Genomic DNA, 24,560 nt, shown 5'->3' on the forward strand with positions numbered 1-24,560 from the left:
TTACCTGCAAGTTATAGCTAACATGTACTTGTCTTTGTTGAAATTAGAGGGGGTAATAAAAAGAAGAAAATCTCGACGTTGTCAATGATAATTTGATATCTGGTATTCTCATGCTCATCTTGGGAGGATATATTATCCATCTTGTTGATTCTTAAGCACCAGAAATGCTTCAGAATGCAACCTCTATTATCGTTCATGTATTTCATTCTATTTGAGTATCAAATGAATTCAAACCTTTTGCAGTGACTAATTCAAGGCTTTTATGGTTTAATTATTTCTTAGTAGTGAAATAATCTCATTTTCTTGATGGAGAATAGTAACGAAAATTCTATCTAAATAATATTCCAACATCTAGGATCCAGTCTCTGCCATTGATAACATTAGGTACTAAGCTCCTTTGACAAGAGTTCTATTTAGGGGAATTCAACTTAATGGTACATGGAGGAAGAAATTAAAACAGTGGCAATATCTTGTCTTTTTTCTGGAAGAAGTGAATAGTCCATACAGGAATATAAATTTTACCATGCAGTTGTGAATCAGGCATGGTACATTGGGACACCCAATCCTTGTTTTCCATAATTATCTACTTTGTATCTTCAAGATGGAATCCTGCTTGATTCTCTTTTCCTGCTTTAAGGTATGTCTCTGGAAGTATTTAGTTCTACCTACTTGAAATTAATCATGTTTACCTTTTTGTTTACCCTATCTAATCAGAAGTTTCTCTGGTTCTATCCTTAAAATTCTTGCTTCTCATCTCATTGGTCTGTATATGGACTCATTTGTCATGTTTGTTTCATTGTGGACTGGAGATGATACATTGACTACATTTTTTCGGTTGAGAGGAAAACAGTCCTTGATTGGAAGGCACAGATGTATTTCATGGATTCTTTGTACTCGCAATGGTGTGTATATATGGGGTCAATAGTACTAACAACCGGCTAATATTTTGTATACTAGAGTGATGAATTTCGGATTATTGGAATCCAGTAGATAAATAGTCACCTGCTCTCAGTCATGTGTTGCATGGTGGTTTCCCATTGAAGCCATCAAATTGCTTCCTAGAGTTCTCCAGATTATTTGTTTAGATTATTATCAAATTCATTAATGGAAGGATCTAGAAGCTTCTCCTATAATGCCTTGCATCTTAGTTTTCTATATTCATATATGCATAAAAAACCCAAAAAGAAAAAGAGGAAAGAAATTGCCGTTCTGTTTACCATGAATTTCCATTTCTAATGTTGAATATGGATCTACGATTTTTCTTCCTTTTAGATTTATTGAATGAAAGAAAAAATTGTGAAGATTGTTAGCAGGTATTCATGTTTTGCCATCCAATTACCAGGTGCAGTGTTGTGTTCACAGTGCAAAGGAAGTGGGGTGAATTCTGTTGACCACTTCAATGGGCAATTCAAAGCTGGTGGCTTATGTTGGCTTTGCAGGTATGTTTGAAATTTTGTTTGGTGAATTAGTGTTTCTGCGCCACCATTATTACTACTATTTGCATCATGGTCATTGCCAGCATCAGCTTCATTGTCACTGCAAAAACATTTTAAAAACGAAGATTTTGGCTTAAAGGAATGGTTGCCTCAACAGAGGGCATCAAATTGTTTTCACTGCCTGTTTTACATACACAGCACACGTGCTGGGGTCTGGGATGCACCATTTGTTGGATTATACTAAAGAGATCTTATAGTTCAAGATTTAGGTTTGCAGATGGCTTAGATCATCTGACTTGTAAAACAGTTCTTCACTTGGCATATTTCTCCTGCCCGAAATATTTCCATGGGCCTAGTTTTATAGTGTCCTCCTCCCTCTCTAGTTAGACATGTGCAAAGGAAAAGAAACAATCTGTTCTCCTGTGCTGTTGCGGTAAACACAAAGGGCGTATCTAGTGCACGAGGCTCCCGCCACTGCGGGGTCTGGGGAGGGTCATAATGTACGCAGCCTTACCCCTGCTTTTGCAGAGAGGCTGTTTCCAGGCTCGAACCTGTGACCTCTTGTTCACAATGGAGCAACCTTAACCGTTGCACCAAGGCCCGCCCTCTGTTGCGCTGAAAACAATGATCACAAAATAGCTCCTTTTACTTTATACCAAAACGAGGAGATCATGTACTGTTTTTTGTTCTTCATGGCAATCAACCATTAACCATTATTGAATGGATTTGTTTGCAGAGGGAAAAAGGATATTTTATGTGGAAGCTGCAATGGAGCTGGCTTTCTGGGTGGTTTCATGAGCACCTTCGACGAGTAAAGATATGCACAAGTTGAAAATGGCTCGCTTGTCTTTATTGGTCTTGAAGACTTGGAAGAAGACTTAAATCAATTCTACAGTTTACAGTGCATCATGGAAGGTCATCTGTAATTAGAATGTCTCTGTAGTTGCATTGATAAATGACCTTATGTTTTATTCAAGATGGTATTTTCAAATGAAAACCTAAGATTTCTGTATTGGTCGTAGTTTAATCTATTTACTGGAACATATCAAATCATCAGCATTGGAAACCAAAAACAGAGACACACAGGGAAGCAGTTGCATTGCAATCAGATCTGTGTGGGCTGTGGAGAAAGGTGGTGCAAGACCTCGCTTATCTGTTGCTGGAGCACATGAGTTGCCTTGGACTAGGGGATAGAATACCTGATACGCAGGTGACTCTCCTTCAGCCACCAGTATCTCTCCCAACTTCACCCATACATACATTGCCACTGCAGAAAACATTCCCATCGAACAGTGGATTGCTCTACCATCTCAGAAAGTTAAATGGAAAATGGCAACGAGTTAACCCCTGTGGCAGGCCGAGTTTGCTAAAACTTGTTCATTTCAACGTCACCCAGCTGCTTCACATACCAAGTCCAAGTCCAACCCGAGGTCGAAGAAAACAAACCTAAACTTGGGGTTTTTTCCAGCTCATGCAAGTTCCCTTTGGTAATAAAAAAAAAGGGCAAGAGATCACTGTCTGGTTGTATAGCGTCTGCACCAGTGCAGGGGTAATAAGAGTGTGTACAACAACATTTGACAGAATGAGATTTTTTTTAATTCATTGGGGACTCTGCAGTAATTCCACACGGTCGTATCTGAACGTAGGGACCACACAGATCAGTTAGCATTCTTTTTCCTAAAAAAATTAGCAAAAGGTTGGCTGGGCCACTCACCCGCCTAAGCTTGGTTGGGTGGCTCGTAAAAATTCCACTTGAAAGAATGATGTGACAACTTCAACTATTGTATATCTTAGGAATAGTCAAGATTTCTCATGTCAAATTTAAGTTTCAAACTCAATCATTTACCTTCCCATGAATATCCATGCAACCATCGGTGTGACCACCCAGTAGTCTCAGATTTTTTGATGTTTCATTTTGCCACTTGGCAAACTCTGTTTTGGCTCAAATGTAACATGTCAGCGAAGTGTTTGGGTCAATGAGTCCACCAAATTTCGGCTCCACTGACACATGGTAGGAATAGGTAACCCGAATGCATTCTAAACCCAGAATCTATTCCTAGAATGCATAGCAAACACAGCTTTAGGAATTTACATTTATGCTCTCCCATAAATCCTCCTTTTCAAGGGAAAGGCGAAGGCATTAATTTAGTGATCCAAAATTTGCAGGGTTGTTAAAATTGCACGTATTCAAGCTCACATCCAAACCAGATCCGCGATTTTTTTTTAAAAAAAATATTTTGTGAAGGCTACATCTGTTGTAAGCAGAACCAGGGGATTATAATAGCCAAAGGAAGTGCAAAATAAAAAACAGAAAACCAGTCATAGGTTCACTGACCACCAAAATCAGATTCCATTGTGTGATACCAGGTTTTAGGAAGTGCAAAATAAAAACAGAAAACCAATCATAAAAAACAGAAAACCAGTCATAGGTTCATTGACCACCAAAACCAGATTCCATTGTGTGATACCAGGTTTTAGGAAGTGCAAAATAGAAACAGAAAACCAGTCAGGTTCACTGACCACCAAAATCAGATTCCATTGTGTGATACCAGGTTTTCTCTGTTACTGAGATTGCACTTGCATCGGTTCTTATTCACCCTTTATTGACTTCAGTTACACATGGATGGGTACAGATGATACCAAATCTGAAATCTGCTTTCATATACAAGCCTTCTCCACAGTCCTCACCTTCTTAAAAAACCCTATTGTTAGATTTTGTAGAGACGTTGGGAATTATAGAATTATAGTCCAAATCAATTTGTTCTGGTCCTTAATGTACTGAAGAGTTCTCTATTGGGATTTAAGGTGGAAACCCATTCCAACATGAAATGTTAGGATAGAATATCTCAAAAACAGCGATCTCCCATCTATAATACTTATAGATTACCAACATCTGAAAACTGCTCATGACATTTGCCACAGTATACCCAACACATCAACCTTTGGTTCCGTTGTGCAAGTTTAAATCCTTTTCAGGAAGAAAAAATTGAGTTTTTTTCTTATACACAAGAGTAAATGTTATGTTTACAGAAGCATTTAAATTAGATGAGAAAAGAATCCATAAAACATAACAAATTATAACACACTTGCACGACCATATGGTCAGAAGGATAGCAGAAAGGTTGCACTTATCAAGACATTATCAAACGGAGGATCTCTCCTGAACGTTCAAAAGACTTCTCCGTTTCCTCCAAACAATGATCCTTCTCTTCTCTAGACCAGCTCTGAACAGAAACCATGAATGAATATATCAATAAATCGGCAATGATGATAAAATGGAACAAGGATAGAGTGTAACAACTAAAAAATGTCATATATTAGTTTAGATTTCAAAACCATATCCACATGAGGTTGATTAATGGAAGTACTGGGAAAAGGGGAATGAAGAGGCTTACTTCAGCAACTTTATTGAGCTTCTCCCTCACAGCTTGCAACAGTTGGGAAAGGTCACCATCCCATTTATAGAACTCCAACTCCTTATTGTCAAGTATCTCTTCAGCAACCTACAGAAAGAAGAGAAAAATTTAGGTTGGCATCCAAACAGCTGACTCTGCATTTCCAAGAGGAAATTGCAGTCCATGATACAGGTTTTCCTAATACACTAATGCTTTTGCTTTTGTTATCAATTATTTTTTTTTTGGGGTGGGGGGGGGGGGGTTAACACCCTTCTTTTTCAGCTACAATTTGTTACCTTTCTACCAATCATTCTCCCACCAGCAGTATGGGCAAAGTAAACATTATAGAAGTGACATAGGAATGCCTGAGGATCCTTCTCAGATAAATCTTCAAGATGACGAGCATAGGAAATGCCTGGAGAGGATGGTTCTGGAATAGTGTAGCCTTGCTCCCTAAACCATTCCAAATCCTTAGCCAATGCTCCTGACCTTTCCAACCCTGTATTTTTAAACTCTGCATCTGCAACCAACCAACATGAAGGTTCAACAATGAGAGGTGAACATAAAGAAGAAGAAGATTTAGAGATAAATCAACAGGACATAAATTTGAACTATTTCCAAAGTGAAGTGAAATCTTTACACATCAGAATAATGTCACACACGGATCACATATAATCATTCACTTGTACTTCTCCAAAGTAATCCCACCTTTCTAGATAGGTGACAAGCCCATCAGGGGTCTATAATTAATTGGTTACCTATTCCACAACTTTGTGGTGTCCAGACTCCAGATGTTTCATAAATCACTAATCTTACAGGAAATCATTTAGAGAAAGACTGTAAGGTTGAAATTTAACTCAAAAATCAAAATGTGGTTCAGGCACTTTTGAGGTAATTAGGTTAGTGTGATCATGGTTTGAGTAATTGGAATTGGGACCGGCGACCAATTCCGATCCGATTCTGATTCGAATTGGAAAGAATCAGAAGTAATAGCTAAAAAAGCCCTAAAATACTGAATTGGAGCCAGAATTGGGATCGGCTGCAGCCAACTCCAATGTGAATCAACCAATTCAGCCGATACAATTCCGATTCTTTGAACCATAGTGTGATGCTCAAAATATAAAAACTGCTTAATGAGGGAAGACAGAAACCAATCCAGAGAAGTGCAATGACTATAGTTAAGGGTCAAACTGGTGCAATATTCAGTGCGGTACCTGACTAGACCAGAGTCCAAACTCATAACAAAAGGGCAACCTATCCAACCAACAAATTAACATTAGATTGAAAGACACGGGCTGCGAGAGGGTGGGGGCTGGGAAACGAAGTCAGTGTGGGGGGTGGGGGTGGGGTTGGAGTCAATTGGATGGTAGAATTGTCATAAGGGCGTCAGGCGTCAGTGCGGTGCCTGAAACCAACCCAAAGAGTATAAATTGGAAGGTTTCCATTAAGGACTTGTTAAGGAAAATAAACAAACAGAAAAAGTTTCTCTAGACAGGTATGTTTAGAGAGGCATCTCTTGATGAGCAGTGAGGTACTGCCCTGTTAAGGGTTGATGTGGTTATCAGTTCTATGTTTCAGTTCTAATTCTATGTCTCAATTCTTATAACCCCATAACCTTCAAAGAGTCAGGACTTATGCTATACATGATAAACACAGCCATATTGTATCCACCGACACTAGTACATGAATCCGATCAGATCACAGGAAAGAAAGGGAAACAAAAAAATCAAAGTTTACTACAAAGCCCAAGTAGGAATTTGAGAGGGTGTGAAGGGGGGGGGGGTCAGGGGGGAAGAGAGCAGTAGTAGACTAATCATACAACCACCATAAGGCCAACACCAACACATCCATAGAGAACTAGTTGATCAGATAATTCATCTGAGCTAAGGGTCCTAGCTTTCCAATAAGATGATAATATCACCAATTTCCTCCATGACAAACATTGAGTCTCCTTCAATAACAGCCTCTAGCCATCCATGTGATAATGAAACTTCCTAATCCTTAATCATGGGCATATATATATATAAGTATCCAGCCATGCAATACTGACATGTATTCCCATGGCAATGCCGCAATCTTTTTCACCATTTAACAGTTGCGTTGTGTCAAAGGACACTCAGCTACTCCGTTTTTGGGACACTATCAATAGTTAGGTAGGGAATGGATCCATTACTTGTACCTAATTAGAGAGCAGGTCTAATTCGGTTCCCATATCAGGTTGCTGACAAATCGACAGGTGCACAAAAAATCAGGGAATGTTGTTTGTAAAACACCTATAGACCTGGAACCCTAGCATTTTCTTCTTTCTTTATTTGTTCTTATCTTAAATGTCAAGTGCATCCTATAATGACCAGGTTGACCACCTTCTATTTGATGGCTGCATGCAGAACCATCTATCTCATACCCAGGCCTGAAACTAATAAGGCCCAAACCATTTACCATTGCAATGCAGACGGGTCTGAGTGTGTCCAAAATGCCCAACCCATTAACAGCCAAAACTACATTAGATAAGACCTAATGAGATAATAAGTACTAAAATTGATAAGAAATTTTCTCAATGATTGACCAGGATATAAATCAAGAAAACAACGGTTATGGAAAATGGATGTACATAGAAATGGACAAGTAACAACACTAAGAAGGAGGGAATCATAAACAATGCCCCTGAGGGAATTGAAGAAATAGCCCCAATAGGTCATGGAATAAGTACAGTGAATCAAGATAAATAACAACACTGATAATGAACTTAATTTCTAGAAATTTAAAAGCTGTAACAGGGGAAAGGAAGAAAAGTGCATGATTTTAGCAGTTAAAAAAAGACTTGAGACTTAATGCAACAAATCTAAAGGCTTTGACAAAGGAGACACTCAAAAACACATGTATAGAGATTTGTAATAAAAGACAGCTTTCTTGCAGCTGCTTTATGATATATCACAATATGTTCTGGTGGCCCTTGATTTCAGCCAACGAGAGGGATGATATGGCTGTTACCACCATTGGATAGAAAGCAGACCCTCTGGCTTAACTACATGCCAAATTTTGGCACCCATTTCAATTTTCAACATATACCCTAACATGTATTTGGATTTCCCATATCCTGATAATATTGGCTGTCAAACTAAATAACTAATGTTCAAATATTGACTTCTGAAAGAATCATTCTTCACATGACAAAATGCTGTTGGGGTGAAATATTGGTCATGAGTAGAAGGTGTCATAGGCTACATTTGGACCTTGTTCCAAGTGTCAACTGAGTAGCCATGGGGCAAAAATAGGTCTTATGCAGCCAAGCTTGGGTAGGAAGGATACCACGCAGAACTGGTGGCACATAGATTGAAAAAGGTTTTGCAGGCGACATTGAGCGATGTGAAGGGATAATGGATATCATGACTTTGGAAACTATGGATTGACAAGTGACAAGAAGTTGCTACTTACCTCCATTGGATAGATAGAAATCCTCTGGATTGACTACATGCCAAATTTGGTGACCATCTCAACCATATGCTCTACAAGTCAAAGTTTTTAATTCCGCCGCTTTGTAAAATTCGTTGTTGGCCAAAACTTAACCCATAATCAGGTGGTTCCGGACACCATGTGGGCCATTGTTTGATTCCAACTAATCTGTCAGAAGACCAAGACGTAAGGCCAGCTTAACTGTTACCCAAATTTCAAGCATGTGATCCATATCACACACTAACCGATGTAATGCTCTAGCCAAACACATTTTGTTACATAGCAGAATAAAGCTCTAGGATATGAATGGTTAAGATCTGACCATTTTTCAGAATGGTAAAAAAGTTTTAGTGCTGTTAGCCTGCTAATATAAGGGGAAGAGTCCAACTGTTGGCCATACAGTCGAGTGGGTCCCAAAGTTTGAGATAGGGACAATCACTAAGAGTTTCCTATTAACCAAATGGTGGGGTTTACTGAATTATCCTCCGGGTTGCTATGCACAGAACACTTTCCAATATTTCACCGCTGGAAGGAGTGAGTACCCCACACTAGGCTAGAAATATGTCATATGGCTAGGTTTTCCAGGCCATTGGCATAGGATTGAAGAGGGAAGACACTGTTAATTTAGCATGAGAATATATTTAGGTGTACACTGAACTTCAGCAAAAGGAAAATAACAAAATGGTAATGGTTTTGAGAGAACTAGGTTAAGTTTGATCAAAATTTTGGATATAGAAATTTAGGATGGGGTTAGAAGTGTAAGTCAGATTTTAATGGCAGGTAAATTGATAGGGTTGGAATTGATAATTGTAGGCCTGATAAAACCAGCATCTAGGAATAGGGTCTTCTGGAAAGTTAGTGTATTGGAACCAGGGTTAATGCCAGAAGGTAAATGCTGGCAATCATCTGAACCAGTTGCGCTAGAGAAGAGTTTCATGGGGTATGATGTTTATTTCAGGGTATTTTCCCTGGTAGGTATGTGTAAATCAAGGTGTGGCTGATGCATGAAGTTCATATGAAGAGATTAGGGTTTAAAGAAGAGAAGTAATAACAAGTCTAGTTGTTGGAAAATGAATTCTTGACGATTAGTAAGAAAGGGATGCTGAAATTGTAAGAGAAATAAATAAATTAGGGGAAACAAACTCTACTTACTAGAACTGAATCTAGTCCTTGAAGCACAATGCGTTAGCATATTCAACCATCAATAAATATGAAAAAATTCATCAGAATAAAAGAAATTCTTTTCTCATAAAAATGTTCAGAAAAGCTGGATGTCATCAGCTCATCCCTTCTAATAGAACACCTAATTACTACTTACACTACAGAAATCCTACTAAATATAGACCAAAATAACTCAAACTAAACCACCAAATAAAAGTCAATTCATCAAACCAGACCCCAAAAAGGGGAGGGAGGAGAATAGGAAGACCAACTCAGACCTGAATCAGTACTGATCCAAAAACCAAAATTACAAAGATATCCTTATGAACCAAAAACAAGAGAAATGAAACTAAGGAAACAAAAAATAGGCAAAACCAATCACTAGTGCATCCGACACTCCCCCCCCCCCCCCCCCAAATTAACATGCACTTCAAACCAACTAGCCCATGGAATAGGCCCACCTGAAGCTCAACCAAGTCAAACTTGAAACATTTTCTCCCTCAGATGGTGATCAATTGCTGGCCATACTCCATATCAATATGTGGAACTATGCCTCATTATTACAGATTCATACTATTAACAAAATCAGTCCAATGGGACTCAGGAAACTCCTTACAAGTCGAGACTCAAAAACAGTCCTCTAGCTCCTGTGGACAGTCTAGCTGGTCCGAAGTAATTTCCAAAGGCTTGTTTTTTGGGTAATCAAATAGATGAACAAACAGGTTTCAAGAAATACAAAAAACTCACCAAGAAAAATCACCAATTTTTCTAGGATCACTCAGCTCATCACAGATTGATAGAGCAGTAACCCACACCTCACTAAAGTAGAAGGATGAATCAACTGGTTTTGTGTGATTTTTCAGGGAATGAGTTTATTGGGTGAACAACTACGCTTACCCTGTTAACCTCATAAGTTAAATTCAGCTCAAAAGCACTGGTCAAGTGCCAAAAGAGACATATTTTACACCTGTAAAATATTTAATTTTGACAACTGCTGTCAGATGGGACAACTAATGTATGTGGTGAGCCATGTAGCTGATACAGGCAGGAAAACTGAACATCCAGTCAACCCAAGAGATTCCCATGGGTTAAGAACAGATTATTATTAACATAACCCTTTCACATGGTTGAAACAGGAAATATGACTGTCAAAGAAATCTGATGCACCTCTAACAATATGAAGAATAAAATTTGAGCAAGCCAGTGTTTATATAGTAATAATGCATATTGTGTTTAATTAGTTTATAATTTGGATGGCACAAGAAGCTCTAGTCCAGACCATGGATGAACCAAGAAGGTCGGTCCAGCATTTGTTAAACAATACGTTGTCATTCAGGCACAAGACTAGGAAAGATGAAACCCTCCCCCTCACCCATACACACAAAGAAAAAAACAAGGAAGAAAGGAAAGGCAATCTAGTGTACAGTAATCAATGGTTCCTGCTAACTATTTGATCAAATCAGAATGACCAACTACAGATTTTCCATAAGCAAAATTTGCACAAACCACAGCGTTTGTGTATATGAAAAATTCAATAAAGCAAACTGAGCCTGTAAAATCTAATTTTTTCCCTAAAACCCAATTCCAACAATCAAAAGAGATGGACGCACCCGGCAAATTGAAAAGAAGATGCTCTCCGAGAATTCACGGAACCTGCTATCACGGTATGAAAAACTATTATCGTTCCAGAATCAAGACCCTATTCCCGATAACCACAAAATAAGCTAATGACTAGCAAATACCAACATCGAATGCCCAAAAATAAATAACATTTATAAACGACACAAGGGCTTGTCTATCAGGAGGATTTTAACAGAAAATTTTCACCCTTAAAAAAAAAAAAAGGATTTTAACAGAAAATTAAGCTCTGTCACAACACTTGGCAAAACCTAATCCTTCAGTCGGAATAAAGCCAAAATCATCGACACCCAATGCAGCACAACAGAAAGTAAACGATGGGCCACTAAAAAATCTTCCAGAAAATCAAGTAGAAGCTTACACGAAAGACAAGTCGCTTTCTCGACAATCTTCTCGAGTGTGTCATAAACCAATTTACTGTCCACCAGAAACCTAAGATACCCTTCAATCGTCGGCTCCCATTTCCTCACTGACTGTTCCTCTGGCTTTTTAACTTCCTTCTCGCCTTCTTTGGCTTGTTCCTTCGTATGCAGTTTCATCGCTACAAATCGCATTTCTTCCACAAATCCTTTCGCTTCGCCCGGATATCTTTTCTTCGGCTTCTCTGCCGTTGTTGCAGAAACAACAACCCTCTTAGAAGACATTTCTACTCGTCTACGACTTCTATTAACAGAGCACTTCCCTCCCAACAGCCACTGATCGGAACTGAAATTCTTGAAAGAAATGAATTCCAAGGTAGGAGGATGAACTTTTGATGCTCTGAAGTGGGTTTTACTCGAAAAGGGTTGGGATTGAGAAACAGGAATTGCAGCCATAGTGAAATTTATAAAAGCTTCTTTGAGAGACAGGAATACCAGAGAGAGAAGAAATCCAGAAAGATGGATTGCAAGTTTAGTTCACTTGCTCAGCAAGACGAAAGAAAGAGTAAAATCCGACGTAATCCAGAGAGATAGATTGCAAGTTTGGTTCACTTGCACTCCAAGACGAAAGCCCGAGAAAAGTTCAATCTTTTCAATGCACCTTGGACTCCTACATATATATGTGAATTAATGGCGCCCCTTCTTTCTATGACGACTTCCCTTAGCATTGAGGACACCCTCACCCTCACCTCTCGGCTTACTTGTAACTATGGCGCCCCATGGCATCCTCACTCTCTTGTCTTGTATGCGTGGCAGCGTGTGAAAATACTCTGAAATTTTCTTTGTTTTCCCCCTTTTGTAGTTATGTGGTATCTTTCTTCCCCTTTTAGTATCTTTCCTTTTTTTCACACAAAAGAAAAAAGAATAAAAAAATCATTGAATTAGGCCAGGTGTCAATCCGTATCTGGTATTCGGTACGGTGTTGATACGATACCGAAGCCAAACACCCCAGGACCACGATCGTCTCTAGGGAAGAGGGAACGCCCAGGGTGCTACCAGCCGTTGGGTTGTGCCACACATATCCCTAGGTATGCACCGAAACATAGCTCAACCGTTGGATGCCCCTTGGCAGCACCCTGGGCGCATGCCTCCCTGGAGACGAGCTCAATTCAACACCCCATACCGATATCGTACCATATTACGTTCGGTACCAATTTCCCATATTGATATCATACATACGGTATTGGTACAATATACAATTTTTATTCGGAATGCATATATGGTATACGATATTTGTTATACGGTTTCTTACAGTATATATATATAAATTAATACATATGGTATGAAATATATTATATTTAGTATGTTATATATATATTATATTTAATATATATAGACTTATATATTATTTATTATATATAAATTAGTATTAATATATATATATAAGTATATATTATAATAATATGGTACGGTACCGATATTTGGAAATTCGGTACGATATCGATATGTACCATCGGTATCAACCTCCATACCGAGTATGGTACCATTTTCCCATACCGTTACTGTACCAAATTATATTTGGTACGATATGGTATGGGTAATTCGGTACGGTACCGGTTTACTAAACGGTTTCAGTACCGAATTGACACCCTTAGTATTAAGCACATGGTTTAAGGTATCAAAATCGTATCGATATTGGTATCGGTCTCGGCCAATATGCTCCGATACTAATCTATATCGTTTTGAATCGATCCAGATTGGCGGAATTGCCCTACATTTTAATTCAATCGATTTTTATCACCTTTTTACCCTTATGTCGTACTAGTGGATATTGATCAAATTGATCAATATTCAAGACCAGCCTCAATCGATACCAATCCTATGGGCAAATTAAAGCATGATATTAATTATTAAGTAGCGATATTTATTTGAGGGTAAAATGGTTCAAAAAATCAAATCTTTATCCAAATTTGAAACCAAAATAAATCGATTTGATTAGATACCGACGATCCGTAACAGTATCAATCTCAAAAGCATGGTATTAAGTATCGATACTAATTGGCATATCAGTATTCTTAGAAATTGATATCAATACGATATTGATAGTTGATACGAATCAATGTTGTTTGTATCTATTTAAGGGTAAAATGGTTCAATAATAAATTTTGGGTAAGAGATCGTTTTCTGGTTGTGTAGCTTCTGCACCAGTGCGGTGTTGGTATCTGTGTGACTGTGTGGATATATGTTTATGATTTCCCCATAAGTTTGATCTTAGATCACTTATCGCCGTTATCGGTACATAAATGCTTCGTATACGATATGTAGTTTTTCATTTTTATAATTATTTCTTCATGCACTCTTAATGGCAGCATCAAAGGACATTTATAAGAGGAAAAAAAAGACACATGGCATCACCTAATATACATAAATGTACATGTATTAGGACCCATATCAATTGCCATCAATACTAATACCGATACGGATTGACTCTATGGGTCAACTTGGTCAATTTTGCTCCTTAAGATTCCAATATTGTTTTTTTAAATACTTTTTTGCCCCTGATTTTTGTACCACCGATTCAATATTGAGTTGGTATAACCAATACTGATATGGATTGACTGATCCAATACCAATTCCTACATCTATGATTACGAGTTTGAGTCACTTGCTCACTTTTAGGGATGTAAACGGAATGGATTCAGTTTGGATAGTGCTATATCCGCATCCGCATCCAATTAACTTTCGGACGAATTCGGATAGTGCTAAATGGATACGGATTGGATATTTTATCTGTTTACATGTAAATATAACTTTTTGGATAGCTATAGTCTATCCGTATCAGCATCCGTTTAGCTTTCGAACGGATTCGGATAGTGCTAAACAGATACGGAAACGAATTTTGACTATTCATTTACACCCCTACTCACTTTACAATTTACGCATGGTGAGTGATAGACTCCACAAGTCAGCCCCTCAAAAATGAGCTCAAAGACCATCAGACAAGTAGCGAATAGGAATCATTGGAAATGTCATTAGGAAGGAAAGATTGGAACTCAAAAAATAAATTTTTTTTGCACAGTTGGTAGTGTGTGGTGCAGTAAAGCCCATCTTATCAGGAAGTCTTGGGTTCAAACCTTATTACTCTCACCTTTCCTCCTCCATAGCATAAGTTAGTATAAATAACTGATAAATTATTTTTTTTAAAGTTCAACCGTAGGGAGGTAAAAATGACGTTTTAATCTCCCTCGGGCAGTATGTTCGATTAGGGGGTTAAGTCGTCATTTTCCACCCCCTTATGAGAGGAACTAGACCACGACAGGAAACAGAAAACGATAATGATCCTTACTTCAAGCATTGTAACAAAACTGAGTACAACCTAGTAGAAGTTCATCTAGATTGAACATCAAGAGTACATTTTCCTATCAAATAGGTATCTACACTCCAAATCATCCATTAAATATTTATATAAATCCAATAAAATCGAGTTTTCCTTCAGCCATGATCAAGAGAGAACAAGGCCTCTGATTAGTCTCCGTTGGGTATTACACAACAGTGAAGAACGATTTCGACAATTCATAAATATAACCAGGGAAGAAAACTTCCATACTCTCTCTCTCTCTCTCTCTTTCTCTGTCAATCTTGTCTCTTATTCTGCTTTCCTCACTTCTAGCTTATCCACAAAGGCCATACCTCTCTCTACTCTATCAATTTTAACATTTTTTTTATTTCTATAGTTACGTTACAAATTATTTTATAATTTATTACAATTATTAAAAAGAAACAATTGGACAAAGTAACAAGATATGATCTGTCAAATTACGTACCCTACATATAATTTTATATGTTTTTTTTTTTATGAATATTTATAGAAATTAACAATTATTTTGGTCGTTTTCTAAAACTAAAAGAGAAGGCCACGGTGTTACCCATAATTTTATAGGATGGAAATTCTTTGTGGGAGAGTGTACCCCACGCCCAAACACAGAGGGGGCTTAAGAGGGAAATACAGCCCCCCTTATGCCAACCTGTTTGTTTTTATTGGCCCCTGTGCATGTATAGGGACCACACTCTATTTCAAAAAACACCAACCCAATTTTATAAGTTTTTTTAAAAATAATATTTTTTAAAAGAAGTACAAAGAATGCCACACAATTATTGTACGGATTCACGTTGAAGCATTCGACTCAAACCCGAGACCTGTTCTTAAGGAAGCAATATCTCAAACCACCTGAATAAAAGGGTGTTGGATAAAGTGGTAAGTTAATTATTTCTTTCTTATACAACCCCCCCCCCCCACCCCCAAAAAAAAAAAAAAATTCTTCTAATCATCATCATTTAGTTCTTCAAGTAAAATCATTTTTTGAATCCTCTTCCGGCCTTTATTACTCAAAAAAAAAAACAAGAACTTATCTAATCCCCTTATATTAGATTTTTTTAAAAAAAAAAAATAATTCTAGTACATTTATTTCTCATTTTTATAAAATTTTTCTCTTCAAAATTTCAAATCTTATTCCTAAAATAATTTATATCATGTTATTTTTTTATTAATTTTTTAAGGGTCCAGCTTTGTATATGACCGTGTACGCACTCAGCCGGTGCATCGATCTTTCCTCCAATTAAGGAGGCAAAATATGGTGTCACAGATATGCTCTGTCTCATCCAACGGCCAACCTTTGGTCTTTCTTTAATATTATTGTTTTATTCTCATACTCCAAAAATCTTTGACTTTCTGTCCCATGTCTCCATCCTAGATCTACTCTTCAAGTTTCCTTGTACGTTTCAATGCTCTCCCCTCTCTCTATATTTTACATTTTTTTATGTCTCTTTCTCTTCCTCCTTTCTTATCTTTGTACTCTTCTCTGGCGTCTCTTTTTTTCTTGCAAACGATCACAAGTCATCTTTGCTATGAGTAAGGTCATTTTAGTCATATCCAAAGCTCACTAGCAAGCATGGTTTTAGGTATCGATATTGATATTGATACTCTTAATATTGGTGCTGGTATCGATCTGTATTAGATGGTTTTGCCTTTAAAGTTATCGATATTGTATTAGTGTGAGCCAATGCTTATAGGATCAATCGATACAATTGATACTAAACCGATATTTAAAACCGTGCTAACAAGTCACATGGTAGACTAATCTAATCGATTTTATCTTTGGATGGATAGAGCACTCTTTAAATTATCAATATATCATATTTTATAAAAAAATTTAGTAGAAGACAGATGTGGCCATTCTAACCATTGGATATGAGGGATCATGTTATTTGCTATATTTCAGGTTTTTTAGTTGAATTTTTTCATATGTTTCATATTTTACAATGAATTATAATATATTTTTTCTTTGTATTATTAATGTTAAATTTTTTATTAAAATTGACGTGTTGATCGTACCACATGATTATGATATAATGCTTTGAACTGAAGCTCACTATGACACTACCTTCTCCAAACTTGGACTCTACCAATAGCCTCAGTCATGTTGAATGCAGATTGGATCCATACTACAATCTATTCATTGAAGGTCGGGCAAATACGAAGTCTATGAATTGATCTTGTTGACCCGTTATAGAAGTGGGGGAAAAGAAAATCAAGAACGGTTGCAATAAAAACCAATTTAAGGTTGTATTTAGTTTTGGAAAAAAAATTGTTACATTGTCTTTGTATAGATTCCATATTCCCTTCTCACAGAATAAACAATGGGACCCACATTGATAGTATCTTTCTTATTCTAACCAAGTGATGGTCGCATATGGACCCCATATGGATGATATCATTTTCTAACCCCTCATTGGTGTGGCATGCAAATTCCTTCTTACAATGCCCTTGTAAGAAACCCACCCCTTAGATTTTACAGTCATTCATTAGATTATAGGCGAAAGTTTTCTTTCACCATAGGTGATAAGAATCTTACCATTGAGATATCATAATGACCGACCCCTCTACATATAAGTGTTCGAATTACCCTCCAAATTGTTTCAGGAGTCTCATCCAAACGTCAAAACCCGTAAGTGAAGAGATTCTCTCTTCATTACAGGTGATGGAAAACTCAGTCCAATATTGTATTCAATATTGAATCATTAATAATTTTGTCAACAGGGCTCAGTTCCAATTGCAAAGTAGGTGGAAAGCCTTCCTCTTGCGTGCCTTTTTATTTTTTTTGGCCACATAGCAATGTCTAATATAACCCAAAAATGTTCTCTGTGTCGAGGGTGCAGGCTGCGTCTAAACAAATGGGGTGGGCAAAATGATCACCCTGCCCCCCTAAATGGTAGGCCCATGTGTCTGGGGCACAGGCTGCGTTGCAGCACAGAGAACATCTGTCCTATTTAATTTATTTTCTTTGTTTTAATAACTTAAAACTATTATGAAAGTGTCAAAAGATATGGATATAAACCTATATATAATACGTTATATCATTAAGATTGATTTCCAAATTTAATATGTGGCCTATCAATTTAGTTCCCTAGTTATGGCAAAATGACCAAATGACCTGACAAAAAGTGGGCAATACAACATAAACACACCTCGGATTGGGCACTTGGGCTGGTTTACCTGATCCCCTAGCCCAACCCCAAAGAACTTATTATTGGGCTTGTATTTTAGGCCCAGAAATGGGCTTTGGATGAAAAGGAGATCGGGATGGGTTGGGCTTGGTTTGATTCTTTTGGTAAACCAAAACCCACCAAAAGCCTTTAATCTAGCTAGGCATGCTCAAACTAAAAAATCTATATATTTTTCGGTTAGTTAGTTTTTAATATATTTCTCTTTATCATCAAAAAAAACAAAAAACAAAAAACCCACCAAAAGCTCGAGCCAGGTTTGAAAATTTTGAATTAAACCCAAGCCTTTCATGTGGAAATACCCTTATGTAGGGTGTAAGTTATTATAATAGATCTTAAACATATTATAGCACACTCAATTCTATTAGTTATCCACCGTAGGGAAGGAAAGATAAGATTCTCATAAATTTCTCTCTTTCCCATTGAAAAAGAAAACCCATCAAAGCCCTATGGAGCTTGATTCCAATCAAAAGGAAACCGTGCCTGGTTGCAGCCTTAAATAATTTTTATTGAATGAGTTAGGGCTGAACAAGCTCGGATCCCGGCCCCCCGGCTCGAAGGAAAGTGTTAACGGTGCGGGCTTAGAGTTGACACCCCTAGAAAGACCAGTTTAACCAGGTAGGCCGAGGTGTCTAATACCTTCTGCTTCCTTGGTCTCCAATCTGACTTGATCCCTTATTTTTTTATTTGACTAATCTCCCCACTAGAGTCACATTTGAAATCATGTTTGTTTTATGTAATTCTTAGACCCTAATTTATGTGACGACTTTCTACTCTTTCTTTTTCTATAAGAAGATAAAAAATTCCCTTTGAAAGGACGTAGATAATAAACAATTATTATTTTTACATATAGAATGATTCCAGATAATCCTTTTACTTTTCCTTGTAGATTTCAATTTACAAGCAATATATATAAGAACTCTTTATAGTTATGTTTCACTAAAACACATTTCCAAATATTCTAATGAAATGGTTATTATCACTTTGTAAAACCCATATAAGCTTGCATTGCATCATCAATTGAACTTGGAGCATAGCTTTCTAATCTCTCCTTGAGTCCCTGTCTTCACTTCAATGCTACTCATCTTGATCATAGCCTTGGGGAACTCAATATCAAATCTAAGTCCAAGTAAACCTCTTACATTCCCTGCATAATTTTGTACAATACCACGAGTTGTTGCATCTTCCCAAAGTCTCTGATCTGACTCTAGAACTCCATTTCCATCCTTGATGTTCTTGAAGTAACTAATGTCAAACTTGGTCTGGCTATCTTTGTCTAGTGCCACACGTTTAGATCCATCATCATTTTGAGGACACAAAGCTTGTAGTTGCCCTAAGAATACCTGGTTTATGCTTGGATCTGCATTGCCTGTTGTCGTGAAATTATATAGGCGGTACCGGAAAAATAAACAATCACTTTGGCCAATTGTATGTGCCCCTACACGCACCATATCATATATAGAAAAAACGTGAACCTAAAACGATGCAGAAAAGAATGAAAATTGCAAATAAACAATGGAGAGAGAGAGAGAGTATACCAGCTAGGGTTACAAGATCATGATCATTTAAGCCCCTAGCAGCAAACTTTTGCCTTTGAATGGAGATAGGATCAAGTGGAGATGGTAAATTTGAGGTCTCAGCTGTTGATGAAATCCTTCCATCTCTTCTTCCTGTGGGTACTGACCAACTTGGGCCATTACTCTACATGTGACAACAAGCAGGTCCATATTTTAGCAGATGTGGTTTGCAAGCTTGTAAAATTAAGGGTGTCAATCGGTTCGGTTTCAATTATTCGGTTCCATTCAAAATATAAAATGTAAAATTCAAAACTAAACCCAGAATAGAAACACATTTTTCAAAACCGAATCAATTCAATTTGGTTCATATTGATTTAGGTTCAATATAAGTGTTTTGGGTAAACTTTTACATCTTCACCAACAAAACAAAAAAAAAAAATCTCTTCATTTGTTTTGATTGTTATCCCCCAAACTTTTTTCCAAACATTTTCAAGGAATAGAATTTATCACCTGTGTCGATTGAAATATTAAAAAAATATATATAATTTACCCGATTCCCTCCTTATTTGGTTCAAAATAGGTAATTCGATTTGATTCAACGATTTTAATAATGAAATCAAAACCAAACCAAAGAATGATATTGTGCCTATGCTTATGTTACACAGAGTTGCCATTCTCAATACTAAATTACCAATGTCTGAGGGTGTGTTTGGATTTTGAATGGTTTAGATCAAATTACCAAGTCCACAGAGTCACGGGCGGCTAACGCGACAATATCGGCGCATGAGACAACTCCGGGGCACAAGGTCTCCAGCTGTGTTTTGGCATCATCAATCGCTTCAAAGCCTCTTAACCCAAGGTTTGGTGGTGCAACCTTCTCTGCAGATGTGTCTGTAATCAAGATTGATCCATCGCAGCCCTGCGAGTTTAGTATATATCAGTTTCTTGCTAAAGGTCGGCAAAAGAATATATTAAGGACTGAAGATTAATTTACAGGATTAACGTCTAGACATACTCAAACGAAAAGAGAATATATATATATATAAAATACATATAGTTTCACCTTCGACATTGCCATCAGTAGAACACAAGACAAAAATGGAGGACCAAGCGTGGTTGATCCTTTTTTGATTACGAAGTATTAACAGAAAAGAAATAACAACATATATACCTGAACAAAACAATCATGAAAATGTAGCCTAAGCAGACCAGCAGCAATAGTAGGATCTCTGTTGAAATGTGTTTCTACAGTAGACCTTACTATGGCCTCAGCTTTTGGGCATGAAGAAGCATAAAAACCAGTTTTCAAGCCTCCTTGACCTTTGGCTGACAAACCCATCAAGAAAATCACTAAAACAACCAAAAACATAGAAGTAGCCATTCTGTTCTTGCAAGCAACTCTTATGAACTTGGGTTGACACCTTAAGACCTAAGAATTCCATGTTCAAGTATGTTATTTATACCTGTTGGACACCTAGCCTTTGCTTTGTTTGGTCTCCCCCTCTCCTTCTCCATTTCATGCATTGGGTTTCCACCCTTTCCCTTCCCTTTTGAGTTAGTGGAAGCGTGTGGGCCATTGCATGAAGGAGAAATTTCCCCTGTTTTTTGACTTGTTATTGTCTTATTGGTAGAGGTGAAGGTGGTTCTCACAGGGAATAGTGTACTTACCAATTTTAAAGAGAAGAGATTAGTGGGTGGAATCTCCCTTTCCTTTTTTTGTTCTCTTTTAACTTTGCACCTTTATACGCGTAAGAGGTTGCTTTCTCTTTCTTTCTTTGTCATATTGTTCACATTAGCTTTTAATATCCTTCATATGGATTGGATCAGGATCACTCACTAGGGAATAAGGAACTTCAAGCTATCATGTAAATGATGAGACAAATACTAATGCCATGGCCATAGACTTGGCTAGCTGAACTCCTTGAAATAAAGCAAACCAAACCCTTTTCTTAGACCTATTTTTAGCTTGGTTTCTTGTTTTCTTCTGTTCAGACATTATGGATAGATGAATTGGTTGATCATAAACTGATTTTGAGGCAAGCCCAGATGAAATGGTCAGGTCAAGCCAAGTACATTATTGGAGTTAACCCATCAAGAAAAGATGATTATAGCTAGGGTTTCAACTTTCAAGTGTTTGGACTTTGGACTGTGTGAAAGGAATTTCCATCTAGGAAAAGAAAGGAGTGCTTTACCTGTGGTGTCCAAATTTATTTATTTCTTTTTTGGATCCATGTAGTTAACCCCATTAAGTTGAGATAAGGCTGAGTTTGTTGTTGTATCGAAATCGCCTAAAATGCTTGGTTAGTTTAAAAGCACTCCATGCTCTGCCTTTTCAATTTTATTATTGTATAAAAAAAGATTTATTTATTTATCTAAGGTAGTGTCTAAATGACACCTCTATAGGCGTATTTATAACTTGACATGTTCATTTAATTGCCCCTTGTTTTATTCCCATAAGTTCTTAAAGTTAGGTTATAAAAAAGTTTTAAAATAATTTAAAAGTGATTTATCATAATGTCATTATAAAAAATTGTTAGTATTACACATTTTTTTTTAGAATACATATGAAAGGACAATACTTACCCTTAGTAAAAAAAAAGTTCTTATACTAAAAGCATAGATAAGTAAAGTTACAAATCTATTGACACCTTAAGGGATATCAATAAGAAAGTCCCTTTATTTTTATGTCATGATTGGTGGCATCTCATTAGGCATGCCGCCACTCAAGATGACATTTCAACTGTTTGATGGGAATCATGGCAAATACAAGGTTTATATAGGGATAATTTCTTATATTTTTTTTTTCTGTGGTAATCCATAAATAACTTATAGTTGGACGAAGTAAAAGATCTGCATTCTCCAATGGAAATTTGTTTTGCTCCTCTTATCATACAGGTCCTGATATGCAATCCTCATCCCAACCTTGACCTTGATTAGAAATCCATCCACAAGGAGTCTTAGGCTGTGTTTGGTATGAAGTCTCGATTTTTCTCTATTTTCTCGTTTCAGAATGCGTTTTCAGCCCAGAATTTATTCCGAGAATGCATATCAAACACAACCTTAGTGCTGCACCCTAAGAAGCTAACCATCACAGCCTAATGTGCAATACATACTGCCATGCTATTGCAGAGCTGTGCACTGGACAGTACTCTTAAGACTCCCAGATTTCCTAAGCATATCTGAAGTGAGAAACTTCCACTAGTCTTCTGAGCATGCAAAATGCTAGAACCAAATATATATATTTTTTTTATGGAAAACAAAAACAAACCTGAAAAATTACAAGCCTAATAAACAGTCCGCAATATTAGAGTCTGTAGGGGTTAGGGGAGTATATGTTAAACCTAAGGGGAACCAAATATATATACTCTTAAGGAAGAGAAAAATATCATTACTTTATCAAACGGATTCAATCATTTAATATCAAAAATTTATAGCCAACTTCATCGAAACATTGGATAGGGACCTAAAAATCCAACCATTTAGTGAAGTATACACAAGTCCTAGGAGAGATAATGCCATCTGGTGTGCACTCAGTTATCCTTGGACAAACCCCACATGGGATTGAAGCCATGGCCCCGGTTTTTGAAACCCCTCCTACTGGGGCTCCCTTACCTGAGCTCTTGTAACAAACTGTTCCCAATGGTATAGAGGCAAATTCCCCCATCTCAGTACTCCTCAACTCCATAATTTCATTGTCCAGAACCAATACCCGCAAGATTTCCGCTATTTGCTGAGTGGTGCACTCAACTTTAATGACACCGGATCTACGAATTGACTCTGATATCCCTTCAGTTGTGGCAACCTTCATCTTGAAGACATGCCTCAAGCATAGCTCTTTAAGAAGCTTTATGAAATCAGTGTCTAAGTTCCCTTCCACATACCATGCCCCGCCAGTCAGTTCCTTTGACGGTTCAAACTCTACTGCCATATAGTACTTCTTCCCTTTATTTTGGACACTCACAACCTCCTTTATCAGCTTCTTGCCTTGAAGGGACTTAAGGGACTTTTTGACTACATGGTCTGGAAGTTTTTTTTCTCGTTTCATGTCCCCTATCCAGATTCCCATGTCTTGCTTGCTTTTGATCAGGTCATAGAGAATGCGATCAGAATCAGTTAGACTTTGAGAGGTAGAATTTGGGTCAGGACGTCTTCTTTTGAGGGAAGTGTCAGGTGTCCGGACCATTTCTGTACAAAACAAAGATGCAAAGACATTAATAAGTCATGAAACAAATCATGGATGTGTCTTAGGATTGAAATTGTTGCAATGTGGAGATGGAAACTCTGGATTTCAATGAGAATATGATACTAATAATGCAAGTAGACAGCTCAGAGAAAAGAGCTCTCTCTCTCTCTCTCACACACACACACACACAGAAAGAGTTGATATACAAAGGGGGGGGGGGGGGGAAGCCACATATTTCAGCCCAACCAACATTTCACAAAGAACCGATCAGATAAAAGTCAACCCAAGAAAGTGGCAAGAAAAAAACAAAAAGCACACAGAAGGACCAGCATATACTAAACAGAAAGCCTAAGCGAAAATGCAGCTACTTTCAGGAGAATACACATTCCAGTTGACCGAGCCTAATTCTAATTGTTCTGTTCCGAAGCAAAGATGTCCACAGGAGACGGTTCTTCCTGTTCAGATATTCACGACCAAGAGGTACTGGATTCTCTTTCGGATAAGCCCTGAAAGGAGAAGGAAGGCTGGAATGCCAATATTGGTGTAAATTGATCCTCAATTCATTGATTTGCCCCAAAGGGGATATAAATACATGAGATACAATCCAAGCTAAACTTGGTAGACAATATTAGAGATTACAAGACTATTACAGAGAATATTGCATAACCATAATAAGTGCCCAACCGATTGGGTTTACTATATGTATCCAAGATATGTGTCACATGTGATAACACATGTGATAATGGCCGAGAAAGGTAACTGAATATTGCGCTGGGTCTTTCTCTCTATAGCCAACAGACATCTATTAATCTGTTATTGACAACAACTCAACTTCTTTCACTGCAAAGGAATACTAT

General features: G+C 37.4%; 5 protein-coding genes and 1 long non-coding RNA gene across 10 annotated transcripts in view; 2 read left to right on the top strand and 4 right to left on the bottom strand.

The window, feature by feature from the left end:
- LOC122649971 (DEAD-box ATP-dependent RNA helicase 15) overlaps positions 1-1,561 on the bottom strand; it is a 30,338-nt gene extending 28,777 nt beyond the window's left edge. Inside the window, exon 1 of the mRNA XM_043843241.1 lies at positions 1,558-1,561. The gene's annotated coding sequence lies outside the window, so the exon portion shown is untranslated. The remainder of the gene's footprint in view (positions 1-1,557) is intronic.
- Positions 1-2,445, top strand: part of LOC122649976 (protein BUNDLE SHEATH DEFECTIVE 2, chloroplastic) — a 25,327-nt gene extending 22,882 nt beyond the window's left edge. For all 3 annotated transcript variants that reach the window (XM_043843252.1, XM_043843251.1, XM_043843250.1), the window contains 2 exons: positions 1,343-1,439; positions 2,173-2,445. In XM_043843252.1, the coding sequence (XP_043699187.1) occupies positions 1,343-1,439; positions 2,173-2,251 (176 nt within the window). In that variant the 3' untranslated portion in view covers positions 2,252-2,445. The remainder of the gene's footprint in view (positions 1-1,342; positions 1,440-2,172) is intronic.
- Positions 1-12,011, top strand: part of LOC122649978 — a 27,721-nt gene extending 15,710 nt beyond the window's left edge. The window contains exons 3-4 of the long non-coding RNA XR_006331353.1: positions 8,659-8,665; positions 11,945-12,011. This is a non-coding gene — a long non-coding RNA (uncharacterized LOC122649978). The remainder of the gene's footprint in view (positions 1-8,658; positions 8,666-11,944) is intronic.
- The window catches only part of LOC122649973 (heme oxygenase 1, chloroplastic-like), a 21,380-nt gene extending 9,291 nt beyond the window's left edge, over positions 1-12,089 (bottom strand). The window contains exons 1-4 of one of the 3 annotated variants that reach the window (XM_043843247.1): positions 11,445-12,089; positions 5,128-5,351; positions 4,832-4,939; positions 4,532-4,660 (exon numbers count right to left, since the gene is read on the bottom strand). In XM_043843247.1, the coding sequence (XP_043699182.1) occupies positions 4,568-4,660; positions 4,832-4,939; positions 5,128-5,351; positions 11,445-11,898 (879 nt within the window). In that variant the 5' untranslated portion in view covers positions 11,899-12,089 and the 3' untranslated portion in view covers positions 4,532-4,567. Of the gene's footprint in view, positions 1-4,414; positions 4,661-4,831; positions 4,940-5,127; positions 5,352-11,444 lie in introns of those variants that run through there. The other 2 variants (XM_043843246.1, XM_043843245.1) reach the window with 2 other exon arrangements.
- A 6,915-nt stretch (positions 12,090-19,004) lies between these two features.
- LOC122649972 (peroxidase 25) lies at positions 19,005-20,946 on the bottom strand. The gene is made up of 4 exons (XM_043843244.1): positions 20,692-20,946; positions 20,260-20,439; positions 19,542-19,704; positions 19,005-19,441 (listed from the first exon to the last, which is right to left on the bottom strand). The coding sequence occupies exons 1-4, from the start codon at positions 20,899-20,901 to the stop codon at positions 19,020-19,022; spliced, it is 975 nt and encodes a 324-aa protein (XP_043699179.1). The 5' UTR covers positions 20,902-20,946; the 3' UTR covers positions 19,005-19,019.
- Positions 20,947-22,977: 2,031 nt separating this feature from the next.
- On the bottom strand, positions 22,978-23,820 carry LOC122649974 (DNA-directed RNA polymerase III subunit RPC6-like). Its single transcript, XM_043843248.1, has one exon. It carries the CDS (start codon positions 23,701-23,703, stop codon positions 22,984-22,986), a length of 720 nt encoding a protein of 239 aa, XP_043699183.1. The 5' UTR covers positions 23,704-23,820; the 3' UTR covers positions 22,978-22,983.
- Positions 23,821-24,560: the final 740 nt, after the last annotated feature.

This window comes from Telopea speciosissima, chromosome 2, assembly GCF_018873765.1.
Source record: "Telopea speciosissima isolate NSW1024214 ecotype Mountain lineage chromosome 2, Tspe_v1, whole genome shotgun sequence".
Classification (NCBI taxonomy): domain Eukaryota; kingdom Viridiplantae; phylum Streptophyta; class Magnoliopsida; order Proteales; family Proteaceae; genus Telopea; species Telopea speciosissima.